This window comes from Rutidosis leptorrhynchoides, chromosome 11, assembly GCF_046630445.1.
Source record: "Rutidosis leptorrhynchoides isolate AG116_Rl617_1_P2 chromosome 11, CSIRO_AGI_Rlap_v1, whole genome shotgun sequence".
Taxonomy (NCBI): Eukaryota; Viridiplantae; Streptophyta; class Magnoliopsida; order Asterales; family Asteraceae; genus Rutidosis; species Rutidosis leptorrhynchoides.
In genome coordinates this window covers 286,385,119-286,408,080 of record NC_092343.1, presented here as the reverse complement: position 1 = coordinate 286,408,080, position 22,962 = coordinate 286,385,119, and the positions used below count along the sequence as shown (strand labels likewise).

General features: G+C 30.1%; 1 protein-coding gene across 1 annotated transcript; it reads right to left on the bottom strand.

The window, feature by feature from the left end:
• Window positions 1–15,616: 15,616 nt before the first annotated feature.
• LOC139875555 (uncharacterized) lies at window positions 15,617–16,276 on the bottom strand. Its single transcript, XM_071862888.1, has 2 exons — window positions 15,892–16,276; window positions 15,617–15,807 (listed from the first exon to the last, which is right to left on the bottom strand). The coding sequence occupies exons 1-2, from the start codon at window positions 16,274–16,276 to the stop codon at window positions 15,617–15,619; spliced, it is 576 nt and encodes a 191-aa protein (XP_071718989.1).
• Window positions 16,277–22,962: the final 6,686 nt, after the last annotated feature.

Sequence of the window (22,962 nt, the reverse complement as noted above, 5' to 3'; positions counted from 1 at the left end):
GTTGGCCTCGGATTCACGAACCTATATCAATTGTATATAAATTAAAATGTATAATCGAAATCGAGCAAGTTTATATATTATATCTTAAATTATATATTATACTTATTTAATTTGTGTATATATTCAAAATGTTTAATATCTATTTTTTAGTTATATTAATATATCTATATATATATGGTTAATATTATATAAAAGATATCATTAGTTTGTTATATATAAGTATTTATATAAATAATGTCATTATGTAGGTATATAAGCTATTAGTATAATTACAATTTATGTATTAAGTATATTTTAGGTATAAAGTTTTTATTTGTAACAAAATGATAGTTTCGATAATAATGATTTACCAATAATAATAGCTTTCTTAATATCGATAATACTATTAATAATAATGATATTTGTTAAAATTTGATACTTATGTTAATAATAATAATAATAATAATAATAATAATAATAATAATAATAATAATAATAATAATAATAATAATAATAATAATAATAATAATAAGAATAATAATAATAATAATAATAATAATAATAATAATAATAATAATAATAATAATAATAATAATAAAACTAATAAAACTAATAATTACAAAAAATGATATTAATACTAGTATTAGTGAAAATAATAATAACTTGTATTGATTTTATAATAACAATAATTTTACAATTTTTAGAAAGATAATAATATTCCTAATATCAATAACCTTAATCTTGATAATAATAATAATAATACTTGTTCTAATACTTGTTTTGATATTAATATAATAGTTGATATAGTATTACAATAACAATATTAATAACAATAAGTAATATTAATGTTAATGGTAGTAATAATTATAATAACTAATGATAATACTAATACATAATAATAATAATAATTATAATTATGATACAAGTATTAATAACAATAATAATGACAATAATATTAATACTAGTAATAATAACATCAATTAATAATAACAATAATAACAATAATAAAAATAATAGTATTAATAATAAAAATAATAAATGATAATTAAGCTACCTTATAAGCTCATCTTAAAAAAATTGCACCCAGCAGGGATTGAACCCGAGACCTCTCGAAACCCGACACCGTCACTTAACCATCCATCCAGTACATATTTTTTGATTATAAAGCTAACCATATATATATATATATATATATATATATATATATATATATATATATATATATATATATATATATATATATATATATATAACTGGTATCTGTTTACCCCTCTTTTTCATCTTTGCAAAAATAGAACGACCAGATAATCTTATTCAAATCAAAACCATTGATTACTAGTATAATTTAGACTTGGTGATGAAACAGAGAAACAACCACGATGTGCTGAATTAAATTACATAACAGAAAAATAAAAATAAAATGAAATAAAATATAAAAAAAAATAAAACTGAAGCAGGAAGAACACGATAAGAACCCATCGTTTGATTTTGAGATTTACAATGTTTTAGACAAAGATTCCTAAATAACATAAGTTCTAAATCATTGTTTGAAACTATCTGGGTTATCCATTGAACTTAAAACATCAAAAACTAAGTCAAATTTTATCAAGAACACGTTTGGTTGACTTTTTGAAACAAGTATTTTACTCTAAAATTAATAATTAATAGAACGATTTAGGAGTTGAAACTCTACAGATAGTTTGAACAAAAGGTTCCTAACAAGACCTCATTAACACATTTTTAAATAAAATTCAAATTTGAACATTAACAAAATTAGTATACGTACAGAGCAGTTTGACCGGATATGCTTCTGTTTTTGTTTTAATTCAGCAAGTTAAAGGTTGTAAAAGATAGTTGTAATTGGTAATAGCAGTGGATGATTAATAGCAATATGGGAATTGATTTACTTGTATTCAATTATGAATTATCAATCGTTAATTTAAAGAAGAAGTGGGTCGACAGAAGGTACTAATTATAAACAGAAGGAGAATTAAAATATAAAAAGCTGATAGTGAGATTCAACTGAATTTGGAATTATGTATCTGTTTTATCCCCTAGCTGGTACGATTTGATGACACAAAGAATCAATTCACAGCAACCTGACAATAATATGGAACATAATATGTATTCCTGTATTTGTTATACAATTTATATATGTAATTAACTGTATTTATCCATAAACAGATAATATACCCGCATAAATATCATTATATCTAAATATACCTGTATTATATATTTATACGTATATTTATATAATCATATATATATATATATATATATATATATATATATATATATATATATATATATATATATAAATATATATATATTAGTATTCTCATACCTGTTTTTATATTATATTTGTATTACTCTTATATTTATATATTTTTATTTATAGATTATAATTAATCTTTTAATAAATTTAATTTCATTAATAATACTCTCAACATTATTGATAACAATATTACAAATAATTCTATAACAATTTATATATATCAGCTTTTATATCTATATATTATCTATTGATAATAATAATATTTCTAACAATGATTTTAGCAAAGATCCTAATAATAAAGGTATTAATATTATTATTAGTACCACTAATATTATTAGTTATAAATTTATTAATGATAATAATAATAATATTAACAGTATTAATAATATAACAACTTATACTTATTGAATTTCATATATTATATTAAATATATGTACTTTATATAATAATATTAATGATACAAATATGGTAATAAGATAATGATGATAATATTGATATAGCAAATTATATAATATATTACTTTTTATTATATCCTATCTATCTATTATATAATTTATTGAATTTCTTGATATTTAAATAACACATTATATATAGTACTACATATATATGGGATTCACATATATTTACATTTTTATTTACACACAAATGTTCGTGAATCGTTGGAAATAGTCAAGGGTAAAATGATTTCATGAAAGTAGTTCAAAAATTCTTGAGACTCAACTTTATAAATTTTGCTTATCGTATCGAAATCATATAAAGATTAAGTTTAAATTTAGTCGAAATTTTCCGGGTCACTACAAAAAGGATTATACAAACGCTTGAAGACATGCTACGAGCATGTGTTATTGATTTCGAAAACAGTTATGATCGACATCTACCGTTAGCAGAATTTTCCTACAACAACAGCTACCATTCAAGCATTGAGATGGCGCCGTTTAAAGCACTTTATGGTAGAAAGTGTAGATCTCCGATTTGTTGGAGTGAAGTGGGGGATAGACAGATTACGGGTCCGGAGATAATACAAAAAACTACCGAGAAGATCATCTAAATTCAACAACGGTTGAAAACCGCCCAAAGTCGACAAAAGAGCTACGCAGACCTTAAAAGGAAAGATATAGAAATTGAAATTGGATAGATGGTCATGCTTAATGTATCACCTTGGAAAGGCGTTGTTCAATTTGGTAAACGAGGAAAATTAAATCCAAGATACATTAGACCATTCAAGATTATTGATCGTGTCGGACTAGTAGCTTATCGACTTGAGTTACCTCAACAACTCGCGGCTGTACATAACACCTTCCATGTCTCGAATATGAAGAAATGTTTTGCTAAAGAAGATCTCACTATTCTGTTAGACAAAATCCAAATCAATGAAAAACTTCAATTCATCGAAGAACCTGTCGAAATAATGGATCGTGAGGTTAAAAGACTTAAGCAAAATAAGATACCAATTGTTAAGGTTCGATGGAATGCTCGTAGGGCACTCGAGTTCACCTGGGAGCGTGAAGATCAGATGAATAAGAAATAACCGCACCTATTTCCAGAAGATTCATCAACACCTTCAACAACTTAAAATTTCGGGACGAAATTTATTTAACGGGTAGGTATTGTAGTGACCCGGACTTTTCCATGTTTATATATATTAAATGAAATTGATATTTACATGATTAAGTGTTTCCAATATGTTAAGCAATCAAACTTGTTAAGACTTAATTAATTGAAATAGGTTTTATATAAACAATTGACCACCCAAGTTGACCGGCGATTCACGAACGTTAAAATTTGTAAAAACTATATGATGACATACATATGGATATATAGATAGTTATCATGATATTATGATAAGTATGTACCTCATTAAGTATTTTAACAATGAGTTATATACATAAAAATGAGACTATTGAATTAAGAAACTTGAAAACGGTATATATAACGATTATCGTTATAAAAATATCTTACTAATTACATATGAATCATTTTAAGATATTGTTACACTATATATAAATATGTTAAATGATAAGTAAACATATCATTAAGTATAATAACAATGAACTACTTATGTAAAAACAAGACTACTAACTTAAGGATTTCGAAACGAGACATATATGTAACGATTATCGTTGTAACGAAATTTAACTGTATATATATCATATTAAGATATATTAATACATAATTATATCATGATAATTTAATAATTTAACATATCATTAGATATAATAAACAATGTGTTAATAACATTTAACAAGATAATTAACTTAAAGGTTTCAAAACAACATTTACTTGTAACGACTAACGATGACTTAACGACTTAGTTAAAATGTATATACATGTAGTATTTTAATATGTATTCATACACTTTTTAAAGACTTCAAGAAACTTATCCAAGTACTTCTACTTAACAAAAATGCTTACGATTACATCCTCATTTATTTTCATCAACAATTCTACTCGTATGCACTCGTATTCGTACTTGTACAATTCACAACATCTAAATGTATTTACTATTGGTATATACACTAAAATGATCAACTCTTAGCAGCCCATGTGAGTCACCTAACCATGTGGGAACCATCATTTAACATCTAGCATGACTTATGAGCAAGGAAACATAAACAAGAACTCCTTTTAACCACACTCACCTTCACCACTCACCACCTACTCCATTTCACTTCCAATTTTCTTCCCAATTCTCTCTCAAAGAACACACACTCTTCCATGAACATCTAAGTTACTATTTTTCCAGCCAAAATCATCAAATACAAGCTTTGATTTATATCCTATAATCATCATAAGAATAATTACTCAAGAACACATCAAGAACACTTCCAAGTTTACAAGTTTACTTCCAAGTTTCCTAATCCATTCCAATCAATCATCTAAGATCAAGAAACCTTTGTTATTTATAGTAGGTTATCTTTCTAAATCATGGTAATATTCATATTCAAGCTTTGATTCAATTTCTATAACTATAACTATCTTAATTCGAGTAATAAACTTACTTGAACTTGTTTTTGTGTCATGATTCTATTTCAAGAACTTCCAAGCCATCAAAGATCCTTTGAAGCTCAATTTATTTTTTCATCATTTCCAGTAGGTTTACCTTCTAAACTTGAGGTAGTAATGATGTTCATAACATCATTCGATTCATATATGTATAACTATGTTATTCGAAGATTTGAACATGTAATCACTAGAACATAGTTTAGTTAATACTAAATTTGTTCGCAAACAAAAGTTAATACTTCTAACATGACTTTTAAAATCAACTAAACACATGTTCTATATCTATATTATATGCTAACTTAATGATTTAAAACCTGAAAACACGAAAAACACCGTAAAACTGGATATACGCCGTTGTAGTAACACCGCGGGCTGTTTTGGGTTAGTTAATTAAAAACTATGATAAACTTTGATTTAAAAGTTGTTATTCTGGGAAAATGATTTTTCTTATGGACATGAAACTATATCCAAAAATCATGGTTAAACTCAAAGTGGAAGTATGTTTTCCAAAATGGTCATCTAGACGTCGTTCTTTCGACTGAAATGACTACCTTTACAAAAACGACTTGTAACCTGTATTTCTGACTATAAACTTATAATTTTTCTGTTTAGATTCATAAACTTAAGTTCAATATGAAACCATAGCAACTTGAATCACTCAAAACGGATTTAAAACGGAGAAGTTATGGGTAAAACAAAATTGGATATTTTTACTAGTTTTACCTACGTGAAAATTGGTAACAAATCTATATTAATCATATCCTAGCTAACTTATATTGTATCATACATGTATTTTAATATATTATGTAATCTTGGGATACCATAAACACGTATGCAAATATTTTGACATATCATATCGACCTATGTATATATATTATTTGGAACAACTATAGACACTCTATATGCAGTAATGATTGAGTTAGCTATACAGGGTTGAGGTTGATTTCAAAAATATATATACTTTGAGTTGTGATCTAGCTTGAGACGTGTATACATTAGGTCGTGGATTGATTCAAGATAATATATATCAATTTATTTTTCTGTACATCTAACTGTGGACAACTAGTTGTCGGTTACTAACGAGGACAGCTGACTTAATAAACTTAAAACATTAAAACATATTAAAAATATTGTAAATATATTTTGAACATACTTTGATATATATGTACATATTTGTTATAGGTTCGTGAATCGACCAGTGGCCAAGTCTTACTTCCTGACGAAGTAAATATCTGTGAAAGTGAGTTATAGTCCCACTTTTAAAATCTATTATTTTTGGGATGAGAATACATGCAGTTTTATAAATGTTTTACAAAATAGACACAAGTGATCAAAATTACATTCTATGTTGAATTATCGAACCGAATATGCCCCTTTTAGCTTTGTAGCCTAAGAATTGGTGTTTATTATAATTGCCACCAATTGACGCGAATCCTAAAGATAGATCTATTTGGCCCAACAAACCTCATTCGAGTTACGGATGCTTTAGTACTTCGATTTATCATGTCCGATGAGAGTCCCGGAATGATGGGGATATTCTATATGCATCCTGTTAAGGTCGATTACCAGGTGTTCATCATATGAATAATTTTTATGCAAATTGCATGTTGTTTATGAGAAAGGGAAATATGAAATCTTGTGGTCTATTATTATGATTTGATAAATATATAGGTTAAACCTATAACTCACCAACATTTTTGTTGACGTTTAAAGCATGTTTTTTCTCAGGTGATTATTAAGAGCTTCCGCTGTTGCATGCTAATTTATGGACAAGAGTTGGAGTCAGCAAGCTTGTATAATATTGTTTAAAAACTGCATTCGAAGACTTAAATTGATGTGTAATATTATTGTAAACCATTATGTAATAATCGTGTGAAAATGCTATATTTTAGATTATCATTATTTGATAATCAACGTATTATTTTTAAAACTTTATCGATAAAATAAAGGTTATCGTTTGTTTTAAAATCGAATGCAGTCTTTGAAAAACGTCTCATATAGAGGTCAAAACCTCGCAACGAAATCAATTAATATGGAACGTTTATAAATTGATATGAACGGGACATTTCATGAGGCTCGTCAAGCCCATGTGATCACATAATATAAGTTCTCGCTTACACCCTGCAACTGTAACTAATGATAATTAAATTGAGGCTTTTTGTTCTAACTCGCTGTGGAATGTTTGTTTTCGTACTTGTGTTCAAAGTATAAAGTATGTAATATAAAACTGTATATGTTTCTCATCCCATGATTTAAAAGTATAAAAGTTGTTGAAAGATGGGACTATGATCTCACCTCGAGTGCACGAGTATAAATGTACTTCATAAAGTAAACGTGTGCATGAAAGTTGTTTAGCCTTGACCTAAACAAGTAAGTTGTATCAATTAACCAGTTACGATACAAGGTCGGGCGAAATGTGTCCAATTAGTCCTATGGCTCGTTACGACTCGATTAAATATAGCATGTGAATCACGTTGTCAAGTTTCATGCAAGAATCAAGTATAAAATAAGATTTGAACGATTGCATAAGAGTTTGGTTAAGTTTGACTAAAAGTCAAACTCGGTCAAGTCAAAGTCAATGAAAAAGTCAACACATTCGGGTCGGATCCCGAACTATTTTTCTGAGGTTTTTAATCATATATAAGCATGTTAGAACAAGTTACATGTGAATCGGAGGTGCGTAGCATAGCAAACATTTTTCGAAATTTGACAATGTAGGTCAGAAGCCAAACACGGCAAATGCCGCGCCGCGGCCCATGGTGTCGCACCGCGCCAATAGGCGTGGCCTGGTGCCTGGTCTGTTTCAAAAGTTCAAGTCTCAACCAAACCTCAATTTAACACAAATCACAAACCGTAAACACTTAGAACACGTAGCTTATATCGTTGAAAAGCTCTTTTGACAAGGAACACAACTAACCACTTTTCATCAAGAAAAAACATCATTTACAATAACCGAAATTCGTCAGGTGATCATTAAAGGTTTATTTTTAAAGTTTCAAGTTCACAAAATGCATTTTAAGATTCGGGAATCCAATTCACACATATGATATGCCATTTTGAAGGTAATGAAACATACATTACAACTAAACACTTACTAATAACATTTCATGGCATTCAAAATATCGAAATTTCGTTTTAAGTCTATCAAACCCTAACCAAAATTCACAAAAATCAATAATCATGTGTTTGAAGTTTTCTTAATCAACCTACATATCAAAACGAAGCTAGTGATACTAGTAACACAATTAAGACATGAACTTTAAAAATTTAACAACATTAACTCATTCAAAATTAAAGATTAAGCACACCCATTTTCAAGTTCATGCTAGTTACTCCAAAACAACAAATCGAGCAAACAAAACATATATTCATGTTATACTTGAGCCATAGACACTAACTAACATCATTTCAAGTATATAATACGACATTAGAGAAATTTAGTGTTTTAGAAATGCTACCCAAATGTGATGAAATTTGTACCAAAATGTAGAGGATGAAGAGAGGATCACGAATATGTAATTTGTTTTGATGTTGGCCTCCCAGATCGAATTTAGATGATGAATGATTGAATTGGGTGTTTGTGTGTGTTCTTGAGATGGAGAGAAAAAGAGAAGTAAGAAAAAGAAAGAGGAGGTTGAATGAGTGGTGGTGGTGAAGTGGTTGACTAGTTGACCAAGTCACCACTTTACCTACTTGGCAACTTTAGTCCCTCAAGTTTCAAAGCGGGTGCGGGAATTAACCAAATGAATATTTTAAAAACGCTCGAGTAAACGAGTGATGTTATAATTAAATAACGGGAATATTATGAACGTTAGTCAACTGGAACTACGAATTTAAATAACGAAAGATATTAAAAAAAAGACAGTGTTAAAAATAAATTTAACGGAAAAACGCGGGATGTTACATGTTAGTCACTCCTCAAAATTTTGGGAAGAAATTTTCTTTAACGGGTGGGTAATGTAACGACCCAACTTTTTCAACTTATATTTTTGTGCTCTATACTTTCATGAATCTGCGTAAATGTGTGTACTGAGCTAGTTTATGCTCTGGGATCTTTATTCATGATTAATTACTTTCATTAATATCTTACAACGTGTTGTTAAGTGCGTAATTACTTAACTTAATCCTGGAATGCTTTTACGATCGTTAGTGTCACTTGTTGTTTAAAACGAGCTATGTACTTTGTACACGTTAAACTTTTGTCATAATTGGAATATTATGACTACGTAATACTAATTGTTATTTATTAATAACAATTACTTGGCTTGATGGTTTCTTAATTACGCTTAGTGTTTTACTAATGCACACTAGTTAGTCTTAATGGACTCTTTACCTTAATAGACTTAAGCCCACCCTACTCTAGCTAATGGACTTTTAAGTTAGCCCAATTTTAATGGAGTTATGACCTATTAAAATAAAAGACAAAAACCTATTTAGATGAGCCAACATACTAGCATTTTTGGTGTACCATTAATACAACATGTTGCATGGGATCCCAACAACAAGCACCACCTTTGTACCACCACCATGCAAAAGCAAAAGTTGTCTCCCCCTTGTCCCCTCCAAACCTACAGCCTACACACACCACCACCACTATAAAATGTAAGCATCATCCTTCATTTCACACTTCATTTCATTCTCATTTTACACACTTGCTCTATAATTTTCTCTCTAGTCTTTCTCACACTAAAATTGTAAGTTCTTGAAATTTCTTCTTCTTCTCTTTTTCTTCTTAATCACGACATCATCATCATCAAGAGATCAAGCTTTTTAGCCTTTTGATCTTGTTATGTCTTGTAGATTCAAACTTTGATTTGAATCCTTCAAGAACATGAAAGATTCAAACTTTCTAGCTTTGAATCTTCATTACTTTGATAGATCTAAGCTTTATAGCTTAAGATCACTTTATTGTTGTTAAAAGATCAAAACTTGTGTTTATTATCTTCATGAAACTTGAAGATCTAGCTTTTTGCTTTAAAGATCTTCTAAAACATAAAAGATTCAAGCTTTCTAGCTTTGGATCTTCATTACATGGTTGGATCTAAGCTTTATAGCTTAAGATCATTTTATTTTTGTTAAAAGATCAAAACTTGGTTTTATGATCTTCATGAAACTTGAAGATCTAGCTTTTTGCTTTAAAGATCTTCAAGGACATAAAAGATTCAAGCTTTCTAGCTTTGAAATCACATAATTATTGTTAAGGGATCCAAGCTTTCTAGTTTAGGGTTTCATTACTTTGTTCGATCTAATTTATGTAACTTAAGGTCTTGCTTGTTTGATTTAAATCAAAGTTTGTAGCTTTAAATGTTAAATAGAACTTGTATTTGTGTTGAGACTAAGAACATGATGTAACCTTGGTTCATCATCCATCTAAAACTCTTAAGAGGGTTGTACTTCTCCTTAGTCTTGACATGGTGTGTTGATAGTTGAAACTTGGTCAAAGTGATGCTAAAACATCAAAGAGTTGCACATTTGAAGCTTACACGCATCAAGGATGAGAACCGTGATGAGCATCAAACAACAAGAAACCTACCGGAGCACTTGTTCCTATTTTTCAGGGTCTGATCAGGCTCCTGGGGCTTCTGGAAAGTTGATTTCCAGATAGCTCGGTTTGAGTAGATGACATTTCGTTTAAGACTCGCCTAAATCCGATATACGGTTTAGGATTTATAGCCTTTCGAAAATCACTACGCCCTTGTAACGACGTGCTATAATTTCTGACCTACTCGCGCTTAAACCGTCACCACGGTCAAACGATATCGGAAAGAGGACTCACATACGGAGCCTTGTCCACTGACCGCACATCTTTTCAGTTTGTATAGAGGTCGTAGGAGCTGATTGAATTTAGCCTTTCGTTTAGACCTCTATTCTTGTTGAGAACTTACTTTATCTTTTACGAATGATGATGATGATGATACTTAAGACTTAACTTATTTACTTTTAAACTTTTGGGGTCGATTTACTGACTTAGTAACCTTTGACTTAGGGTGAGGAGCTTTCGGACCGACTTACTACTTGCTTACTTTTCATATCGACCTTTACCCCACTTTCACTGTGAATACATTAACTATTTTCGGACCGACTTACTACTCCCTTATTACTTTAACTATTTTTGGGACTGAAAATACATGCGCTTTTTATGTTTTACATACTAGACACGAGTACTTAAACTTTATATATGTGTGAGTGATATAACGGCACACAGATTCCCTTTAGCACGGTAACGTTTAGTCATTGGTTTTTGAACCGGTGAACGCGAATCTTAGATATGGATCTATAGGGTTTGACATCCCCACTCGGGCTAGTCGCGCTAGCATTTAATGGGTGTTTAATACTTCGTAAACTTACGCAATCGCCAAGTGTACTTTTAGGGGGTGATATTTATATTACTTATTTAAGTTAGTTACCGGGTGCCCACGGATAAGCATATACTTTATCATGCTAATTTGAAATACTGATTTGAAATGCTGATTTGAAGCACTGAAATCTCCTGGTCTACCTTACATTGTTGATTACAATAAAACTATAGCTCACCAACATTCGTGTTGACATTTTAAAGCATGTTATTTCTCAGGTTCTTAGACGATTTGCTTCCTCTGTTATAGACTCGCTGTGTTGGACTTCTACTGCATTGTTTAGAGATGTCTCAATCATGGAACTTTTATTTTGCATTCATAACTTATGTTATTCTCGGGCTATGGTTTTGTAATGACCTTTGTGTCACGTACTTATGTTAATGCTCTCTATTCGTAGAAGCACGTTATCTTTTGTAAAACATTTGACGTTGGTAAAAACGTTATCTTTTATGAATGCAAAACTTGTTTTAAAACAACATATAGTGTTGTAATCGTGTAATGGACCTGTTGTTGATGATCCGTATACATTGATTTTGTACGGGGCGTCACAAGCATGACATAAATTGGCACATCTGGATGGCTGTATTCAAACACAAAATCAAAAAGCTTGGTCACATGATGAGACCACAATGCACACTTTAGATGAAAACCACTGTAAGAAACAAATAACCGTCAAATTTTATATATGAAAGTGAACATGATTGCATTGAAGTGAATATGGTTTAATAAATTAATCGGATTAAAAATTTTTGACCCCTTAAAAAATATGAATTTAAATTCACCTATTATAGACAAAACAAACTCAATTGTTTTTGTATCGACCCCTTTTTCGCGCTTAACACGGAGTGGATTCATTTCGATCAGTCTGCCAACAACATCTGCAGGAACAAAAAAAATCAGTAGATTAAAATAACATGGTTTTTTAAACTATGTATGCTGTAGTTGATAGTAGGTTTAATAGTCATTTAATAGAGTTAAGTTTGAGTAACTATTATTATATAAACACATACCAAATACTTGAGAAGTGTTGATCTTCCACTCAATGAGATCACGAAATGTTACGGTGTTGAACCCGCCAGATAGCAGTTCAAAAGGTTGACAACGAAAAACATAGGTGTTTCGATATAGTATTATCTTCCATGGATGATTAACAATCATCACTTTATCATCACATGCCACAACTTCAAAATTCGATATGTCAAAGAAATCTCCTTCTTTGATAGTGTTGATAAAAAAAGGAATCAAGTTCTTTGTAATAGTAGCGCGAACTTTGTTACCCTGAAAATAAACATTTAATAATAATGTATTATATAAGGTTATTTCAATCTGTTATCAATGTTGAACGCAATCATGTTGGCGGGTTTGTAACATTGTTGAAGAAGAATGACAGTAACATGAATGATAATAATAGTTGTAAAGATATGTTGAATATATCGGTTGTTTATCCTCTGATATGCTTGTTTGTAAACTGATGAAAATTAGTTTTATGTCATATATTTTACTCGTATGTTTGTAGTTACATGTGATTTTCCAATATATTTTACATGATGAGATACCTTTTTATAAAATTAAAAAACTTTTACAAAATATGTTTATTTGTTATCCAAATATGAACGGCATCATACAAAAAATTTACGAAATATTATTAATATGGCAGTTACTTTTTATCATATTAGGTTACGCAAAAACTATAAACAATAACTAATTACTTCACTATAATGACATAATTCAGTTATAAGACCATCAATAATGATAATTTCATATTATCATGCAAGTACAAAGGCAAGTAATTCTAATATCCTAAAATCATATCCTAATAGCATTATATCCTAATAGGTTAACAGAACAGTCAAATACTGATTGCAGCATATTATATAAATGATAATTTATTATTAATAGACGACTAAACTAATTCCATATTACAAATTTCATACGATAATATGTGCAAGTTCTAAACATATCAATAACATTCTGTTGTCAAATTATGTTAAAAAATTAAATAAATTATACCTCATAGTCGGTGAAGATTATCTCATAGGATATAGCCGACACTGGATTATTGAAGTACGACTTTTTCCAAGTAATAAACACCTTAACACGAACACGAGTTTCATTTGTCACTTGATTGTTGAGTAGATTCAGAGGTCTGAACTCTACAGCATCACCCATTTTTTATTGAATTTGGTGTGTGTAACTGATTCTTAATAATGAGAACCGATGGTTCATATTTATAAGCGGTTGTCTAAATTAAAAAAAACAATTAGAGGGAAATGATGGCAGTTATTGATTTACAGTTTTACTAAACAGTACCAGAACATACATCAGTTTAGGAGTCTTAATTTTTTTAAAATTTTTAAATAAATTTTCAAAAAATTAATAAGAAAAATATAAACATAGATAAAAAATAAAAACTTGTAAACCATTAATCATTTACTGATTTATCGTTAATTAATAAGCTAATAATTTAAATAAACAAAATAATTATAATTATTTATTCTAAAAATACAAATACTCAGAAAAAATGCAATTTATGCATACCAAAATTATGAGAAAAATCAGAAAAATTTCAAACAAACCCTGAATTCCCATAATGACAATATAATAATTATTGAATTAGTGTGAAATCAATTCAAGTAACCTAACTGACAGCTATATTTATTAAACACGAATATTTCATACCTTCGTTTCAACACACTTGAATGCGCACAGCTTATTCAATCAAGGTCTTCAATCAAAAACTGGAATACGGTTTAGATTAAAGAGGAATAGATTTAAGAATTGGATTTCGTTCTAAGTATGCAAGATCACACCGAAATGCGTATAGTTTATTAAATCATAGTAGCCAAGGGAAAAATAAATTAGGGTTATAGGTTTACAACGATTTGAGTTAGATTTTGGATTTCAATCTATAAATAAGGATTGATTTATGAAGGTTTCATCAAGAAGAATTGAACGATGCAACTAGGATAGTCACTTAAATCAAACATCAGAGAGGCAATTCTGACATCAGATAAATAATATCCATTGGATTACCCTCAAAAAACCTAATCTAAGGGTTGGGATTGGCTCCTGTAATTTGAAAAATTAATATGTGAGGTAAATAGGACTTTGCTTTAATAGATAGAGTAGATCGTTTTGCTTTTGTTAAGTGCTGCCAAAACACGATTACGTCACCTCCACAAGCCTGTATTTATTTACGCATTCATTATATGGTCATATGACCTTCTAAAATATAATCTTGATGTTGTATTTAAAATATATACTAATTCTCGTGAGATAAAGTTCATTCAACCGTATTTTACAACTTTACATCCCAATGGAGAAGTTCCTCTATCGAAGTCCTTCAGTGCCACATCAGCACCACATCAGCACTTCCTTCCCAGGACTAAACCAGGACTAAACACTCCCAACCATGACACTCCTTTCTTCCCGTTTTTTTAATTATTTATGAAAATTAAATACTTATTTAAATAAAACTAAACTTTTATTAAAACTTAAAAACATTAAAAATAATTAAAATTAAATCATAGAGTTTAAAATAAATTTACATAAAAATTTAATAATTATTCGTCTTCGTCTTCATCATCGTTAACGTGTGAAGGTCATGCCTCATCTTGATTGTTTGGATTTCTTGTTGGATCATGTCAAATTCGATAATGAGGTGGAAGATTATACACGTGTTCTACAAGCATATCTCGTAGTAGTCAATGAATGCCTACATCTCTTAATTCTGCGTTCGCTCGCATATGTGCATCAACCCTTTCTTGGAATGTTCCTCGTGCACGTCGAATCGGACGATAATTCTCTTCAAGTCCAAAAAATGCACGGTCGTTGTCCTCAGTTATCAAATTGTTTAATATCACACATGTTAACATAATCCTTCTAATTTTGCGAATATAATACGGTCTTGCCGGATGTTGAATAATGGTCCATCAACCATGTTGTATTATAAATGCTCATTCAATATCTTTTCTTACCGATTCTTGATACTTTTGAATTTTTATTATTTTGGATCAATCGATTTTCTGAACGACTTAACCAGTGTGGACCATTCCAGGTAAATTCCATCCGCCAAATAATAACCCTTATCAAACGTACACCCGTTAACCGTAAACGTGCACGGTGGAGCTTCGCCGGCTAATAAGTCGCTAAACAAATCAGATAGATTAAGTAAATTCATATCATTATTTGATCCTGCGGTACCAAAAAAAGTGTGTCAAAAGCATCCATCATACGATGCTACCGCTTCAAGCATAATTGACGAGTAACCATTGGCACCTCGTGTATAATGACCTCTCCAACGTGCCGTACAATTTCTCCATCTCCAATGTATACAATTGATGCTTCCTAACATCCCCAGAAATCCATGTATTTGAGCATGTTTAGTGGTCAAATGTTGCACATCTTGTGCAGTTGGTTTTCTCAAATATTCGGTTGCGTACAAGTGAAAAATACATTTGCAAAATTTGTTTAAACAATCATATGAGGTTTGTTCACCCATATGCAAATACTCATCAACAAGATTGGTCATCGCAGTATACGCTAGTTGACATATGGCTGATGTTACTTTTTGAACAATATTAAAACCAAGTAGTCCACAAGCATCACGTCTTTGATGAAAATAAGTAAAATACTCGGGAATCGGAGTTTGGGAAAAATTCATTATACCTTGACATATACGAAGAAATAAAGGTTTACGCATTCAATAACGTCTACGAAAATAATCTTCTGGAAATGTACAAGTGTCAGAAATATAATCATTCCATTAATCTTTTGCGCGGCCTTCACGATCTCTATATAAATATCTTCTAGGTGTTGAGTCTTTAACTGAAAGAGATGTGTCACCTCATGATATATTGATGACTTCAGGAGTCGGGGATACTAATATCTCTACGAGAGCTAAAATGACGGGTAGTTCTTCTACTCTGGTTACAACTCCGGTTGTTAACCAACCACCATTAGAAGGGAACAATCTGACTAGTAGTACGTATCACCCTACATATAAGAATATTACCACACGTTTATCCTAACCTACCCTCACGACAAATCAAACACTTTCACCGGCATCATTGACACCATCTGCGGTGGCTCCATTCTTGTCAATTCTTCCACCTCCACCTAGTTACACTGTTGTTTCACCATCTGGGTCACCTTCTCGAACATCCAATACTTATGGTTTTCAATATCTCTCTGATGATGAGCTGGAGGCACTCTACCTTGCTAAATTTTCTAAACGTACAAATCTTAAGGAAATTCGTGAGACGATGAATATTTATATTAAGCAAGCAAGGGTAGTGATATTGCTCGAATTATACAAGTTTTACCTCACAATATCTACCTCATTACATTCGGTTGTGTGGATCATTAGGCCCAAAAGATGGTTATTTGTGCAAAAGTATCGATTCAAGGCTAAAAGCACAAATTGGTGTAAAATTGACCAAAATCTAGCCTATTTAGTGAACCAAGGTGGAGGGCATGATCCAAAGTGAAAATGGATTGCAAATGTAATGACCCGTCCTAATCCATCTGAACGAAGTCTTCAACAGTTGGTCCCATTGCGAGGTTCTGACCTCTATATGCCATGAATGACTCCATGTAATATGAGCAAATGCACAGCAAAAGATTTCTTTTATACCTGAGAATAAACATGCTTTAAAGTGTCAACCAAAAGGTTAGTGAGTTCATAAGTTTATCATAAAACAATAAAATTCATCATTTTAATAGACCACAAGATTTAAATCCTTCATGGTACAAATGGGCCCGAATCCTATACCCACCTGTAATGTACATACGATATCTTTTAAATACAGTACACCTTTCTCGTGTACGAATCATCTTTCATAAATCTTAGTAACTGTACACATATCTCGTGCAAAAAAATAACATACACATAACCTGTGTATAAAATCATTCTGTCGATACATAACATTCACTTTTCATTTCTTTCATAGCTTGGCTTGGTAACCGACCTTAACATATAATGAGCATAATAATATCCCCAAAACAGAACATCTCGTCTGTATAATAATTATATAAACTTCGAAGTACTAAACACATGCCCACTAGCCCTTCCGTCTAGTGAAAATTCTGGGTGGGGGTGTTAAACCCGGTAGCTACCTTTGGGATTCGCTTCAATTAGGCGTGCACTAATTCTCAAAATTAGTGATGTTCCCTAATTCTTAGGTTACCAAGCAATAATAATCAGGGGAAAAATATTCCTATCAATTGTGGCAATTATCACGTCCACATAACTCAATGGTGGCAATTATCACGTCCACATAATTCATTCGAGGAATGTTTTGCTTGTGTCTATCTCGTCAAACATTTATAAAAGCATTTCATGTATTCGCAGTTCAAAATGTATTTCAAAAGCATTTAATAAAGCAGTTGTAAAAGTAGCGCATGTATTCTCAGTCCCAAAAATGTAGAGAGTAAAAGGGAATCAAATGAACTCACGATACGATATTTTGTAGTAAAAATATGCATACGACGATACTGAACAATGCAGGGATGGCCTCGGATTCACGAACCTATATCATTTATGTATATATTAACACATATAATTGAAGTCAAATAATTTATGTATTATTATTAATATAACTGTTATTTTAGTAATTCATGTGTAAATATATTTATTTTATATACTTTAAATAATTAATTTATAAAATATAATTTTATTAAGTATATTTTAGGTAACTAAACTTTATTGAAAAAATAATAATATTATTAATATTATTATTGATAATAATAATAGTATAGTTGTATTGGTAAAAGTAATAATAATGATAGTAATAATATTCAAAATGATAAAATATTAATAATAATGTTAATACTAATAATGATATTTTTAATAATAATATTAATTTTAATAATAATGATAATATATAATAATAATAATAATAATAATAACAATAATAATAATAATAATAATAATAATAATAATAATAATAATAATAATAATAATAATAATAATAATAATAATAATAATAATAATAATAATAATAATAATAATAATAATGGGTAATAAGTAAACTACCTCATAGAACTAGCCCTTAAAAAAATGCCCAATTCCGGGTTTGAACCCGCGACATCCAGCTAACCCGATAACACTTTCAGCCATTCAACCATTTCTGTTTTTCCGATGAATATCACATATTAATTTTAGTTAATCCATTTATCATTAATTCATCATCATCACATCATTTCGCTAAATACCATCATTACTATCGCATCTCATCGTATAACAACCCGATCAATATTCATATCAATATCAATATCAATATCAATATCAATATCAATATCAATCTCAATATTAATCTCAATATTAATCTCAATATCAATATCAATATTAACATCATAACTGAAATGTCCCGTTCTTATTGATTAAAAACGTTCCATATTAATTGATTTTGTTGCGAGGTTTTGACCTCTATATGAGACGTTTTTCAAAGACTACATTCATTTTAAAACAAACCATAACGTTTATTTCATCAATAAAGGTTTAAAAAGCTTTACGTAGATTATCAACTAATGATAATCTAAAATATCCTGTTTACACACGACCATTACATAATGGTTTACAATACAAATATGTTACAACAAAATAAGTTTCTTGAATGCAGTTTTTACATAATATCATACAAGCATGGACTCCAAATCTCGTCCTTATTTAAGTATGCGATAGCGGAAGCTCTTAATAATCACCTGAGAATAAACATGCTTAAAACGTCAACAAAAATGTTGGTGAGTTATAGGTTTAACCTATATATATCAAATCATAATAATAGACCACAAGATTTCATATTTCAATACACATCCCATACATAGAGATAAAAGTCATTCATATGGTGAAGACCTGGTAACCGACATTAACAAGATGCATATATAAGAATATCCCCATCATTCCGGGACACCCTTCGGATATGATATAAATTTCGAAGTACTAAAGCATCCGGTACTTTGGATGGGGTTTGTTAGGCCCAATAGATCTATCTTTAGGATTCGCGTCAATTAGGGTGTCTGTTCCCTAATTCTTAGATTACCAGACTTAATAAAAAGGGGCATATTCGATTTCGATAATTCAACCATAGAATGTAGTTTCACGTACTTGTGTCTATTTTGTAAATCATTTATAAACCTGCATGTATTCTCATCCCAAAAATATTAGATTTTAAAAGTGGGACTATAACTCACTTTCACAGATTTTTACTTCGTCGGGAAGTAAGACTTGGCCACTGGTTGATTCACGAACCTATAACAATATATACATATATATCAAAGTATGTTCAAAATATATTTACAACACTTTTAATATATTTTGATGTTTTAAGTTTATTAAGTCAGTTGTCCTCGTTAGTAACCTACAACTAGTTGTCCACAGTTAGATGTACAGAAATAAATCGATAAATATTATCTTGAATCAATCCACGACCCAGTGTATACGTATCTCAGTATTGATCACAACTCAAACTATATATATTTTGGAATCAACCTCAACCCTGTATAGCTAACTCCAACATTCACATATAGATTGTCTATGGTTGTTCCGAAATATATATAGATGTGTCGACATGATAGGTCGAAACATTTTATACGTGTCTATGGTATCTCAAGATTACATAATATACAATACAAGTTGATTAAGTTATGGTTGGAATAGATTTGTTACCAATTTTCACGTAGCTAAAATGAGAAAAATTATCCAATCTTGTTTTACCCATAACTTCTTCATTTTAAATCCGTTTTGAGTGAATCAAATTGCTATGGTTTCATATTGAACTCTATTTTATGAATATAAACAGAAAAAGTATAGGTTTATAGTCGGAAAAATAAGTTACAAGTCATTTTTGTAAAGGTAGTCATTTCAGTCGAAAGAACGACGTCTAGATGACCATTTTAGAAAACATACTTCCACTTTGAGTTTAACCATAATTTTTGGATATAGTTTCATGTTCATAATAAAAATTATTTTCTCAGAATAACAACTTTTAAATCAAAGTTTATCATAGTTTTTAATTAACTAACCCAAAACAGCCCGCAGTGTTACTACGACGGCGTAAATCCGGTTTTACGGTGTTTTTCGTGTTTCCAGGTTTTAAATCATTAAGTTAGCATATCATATAGATATATAACATGTGTTTAGTTAATTTTAAAAGTCAAGTTAGAAGGATTAACTTTTGTTTGCGAACAAGTTTAGAATTAACTAAACTATGTTCTAGTGATTACGAGTTTAAACCTTCGAATAAGATAGTTTTATATATATGAATCGAATGATGTTATGAACATCATTACTACCTCAAGTTTAGTAGGTAAACCTACTAGAAGTGACAAGAAATGATCTAGCTTCAAAGGATCTTGGATGGCTTGAAAGTTCTTGAAGTAGGATCATGACACAAAAACAAGTTCAAGTAAGATTTTTACTCGAATTAAGATAGTTTATAGTTATAGAAATTGAATCAAAGTTTGAATATGAATATTACCTTGAATAAGAAAGATAACCTACTGTATATAACAAAGGTTTCTTGATCTTAGATGATTACTTGGAATGGATTAGAAAGCTTGGAAGTAAATTAGTAACTTGAAGGGATTTTTGAAGTGTTCTTGAAGTGTTCTTCCTATGATGATTGTAGCTTGTTTCTTGAAGTGATTTTTGATGAAGATGATGATTAACTACTGGAAAAATACGTTCATAATAGTGTGTGTGTGTTGAGAGAGAATTAGAAAGAGAATTGGAAGTGAAATGGAGTGAATGATGAGTGGTAATTGGTGAGTGGTGAGTGGGGTTAAAAGGAGTTCTAGTTAGTTGACTAGCTCATGGTAGAAGTTAAAATTGATTAGTCATACATGACATAATCAAGAGTGGAATCCCATGCTAGTTCCTATTGGTATATACCCATAGTAAGTACGTTTTGAAGCTGTGTATAATACGGGTAAGAATACGACAAGAATTCTTGATGAAAGAAAAGAATGGGAAAGTAACTGTAACCATTTTCGTTAAGTATGAGTGTTTTGATATATGTCTTGAAGTCTTCCAAAAGTATTTTAATACATCTAAATACACTACATGTATATACATTTTAACTGAGTCGTTAAGTCATCGTTAGTCGTTACATGTAAGTGTTGTTTTGAAACCTTTAAGTTAACGATCTCAATTAATGTTGTTAACCCGTTGTTTATTATATATAATAGATGTTAAATTATTATATTATCATGTTATTATGATATATTAATATATCTTAATATGATATATATACATTTAAATGTCGTTACAACGATAATCGTTACATATATGTCTCGTTTCGAAATCCTTAAGTTAGTAGTCTTATTTATATGTATATAACTCATTGTTAATATACTTATGGAGATACTTACTTATCATAATCTCATGTTAACCATATGTATATCCATATATATATCGTCATGTCGTTTTTACAAGTTTTAACGTTCGTGAATCGCCGGTCAACTTGGGTGGTCAATTGTCTATATGAAACATATTTCAATTAATCAAGTCTTAACAAGTTTGATTGCTTAACATGTTGGAAACATTTAATCATGTAAATATCAATCTCAATTAATATATATAAACATGGAAAAGTTCGGGTCATTACAATAATTGTATACAATCGTTCATCATCATACATAATCGTACTCATCATCACCCATCATAAGGATCATCATTATCATGACCTATCACTAATATCATCATCTTAATTATCATCACCCATCACCATCTAAGTATCATAATCATAATCACCATCCATATAATCATATCCGTATTTCATCGTCGTCAATTAACATCAAACTTTTATCATAATCATGTCGTGGCCATCGTCAAATGAATAAAAGTAATAGAAACAGAAATGGTATACAACAATAGCTGCATATCTCGTTTGCAAGCAGAAGTGTGGGCTCGTTCAAAATAGAAAAATAACAGGAGTTGCTAAGGCCCAATAGATAAATGATTCATGGCCCAACAAAAGAGTAAGCTCCCTACCCAATTGTCTAATATATGTGTAGTGGTATTCGGCCCCAAATAAAAAAATATAAAACATGGTGGCTAGGAATTTTTGGCACAGCTCAATTCCCTTCAACTTTAATACACAAGTGGGGTTGAATGTTTGGTTCATGTCAGCCATAAAACTATAATAAATCATTGTGCCATTTAAATTCATCATATTAAATAATTTTCATTGTCACTTGCTTCTAATATAAACAAAGCAGTTTATTGTGGTTGGTTTTGTGGTTTTATTCAGCTGAAACATAAACATCAATCCATTTTTGCAGCTGTAGTGAGGGATGATCGTGGGTTTATGGTGAGGGCTGCGATGGTGTTCAAATGACATAAAGACA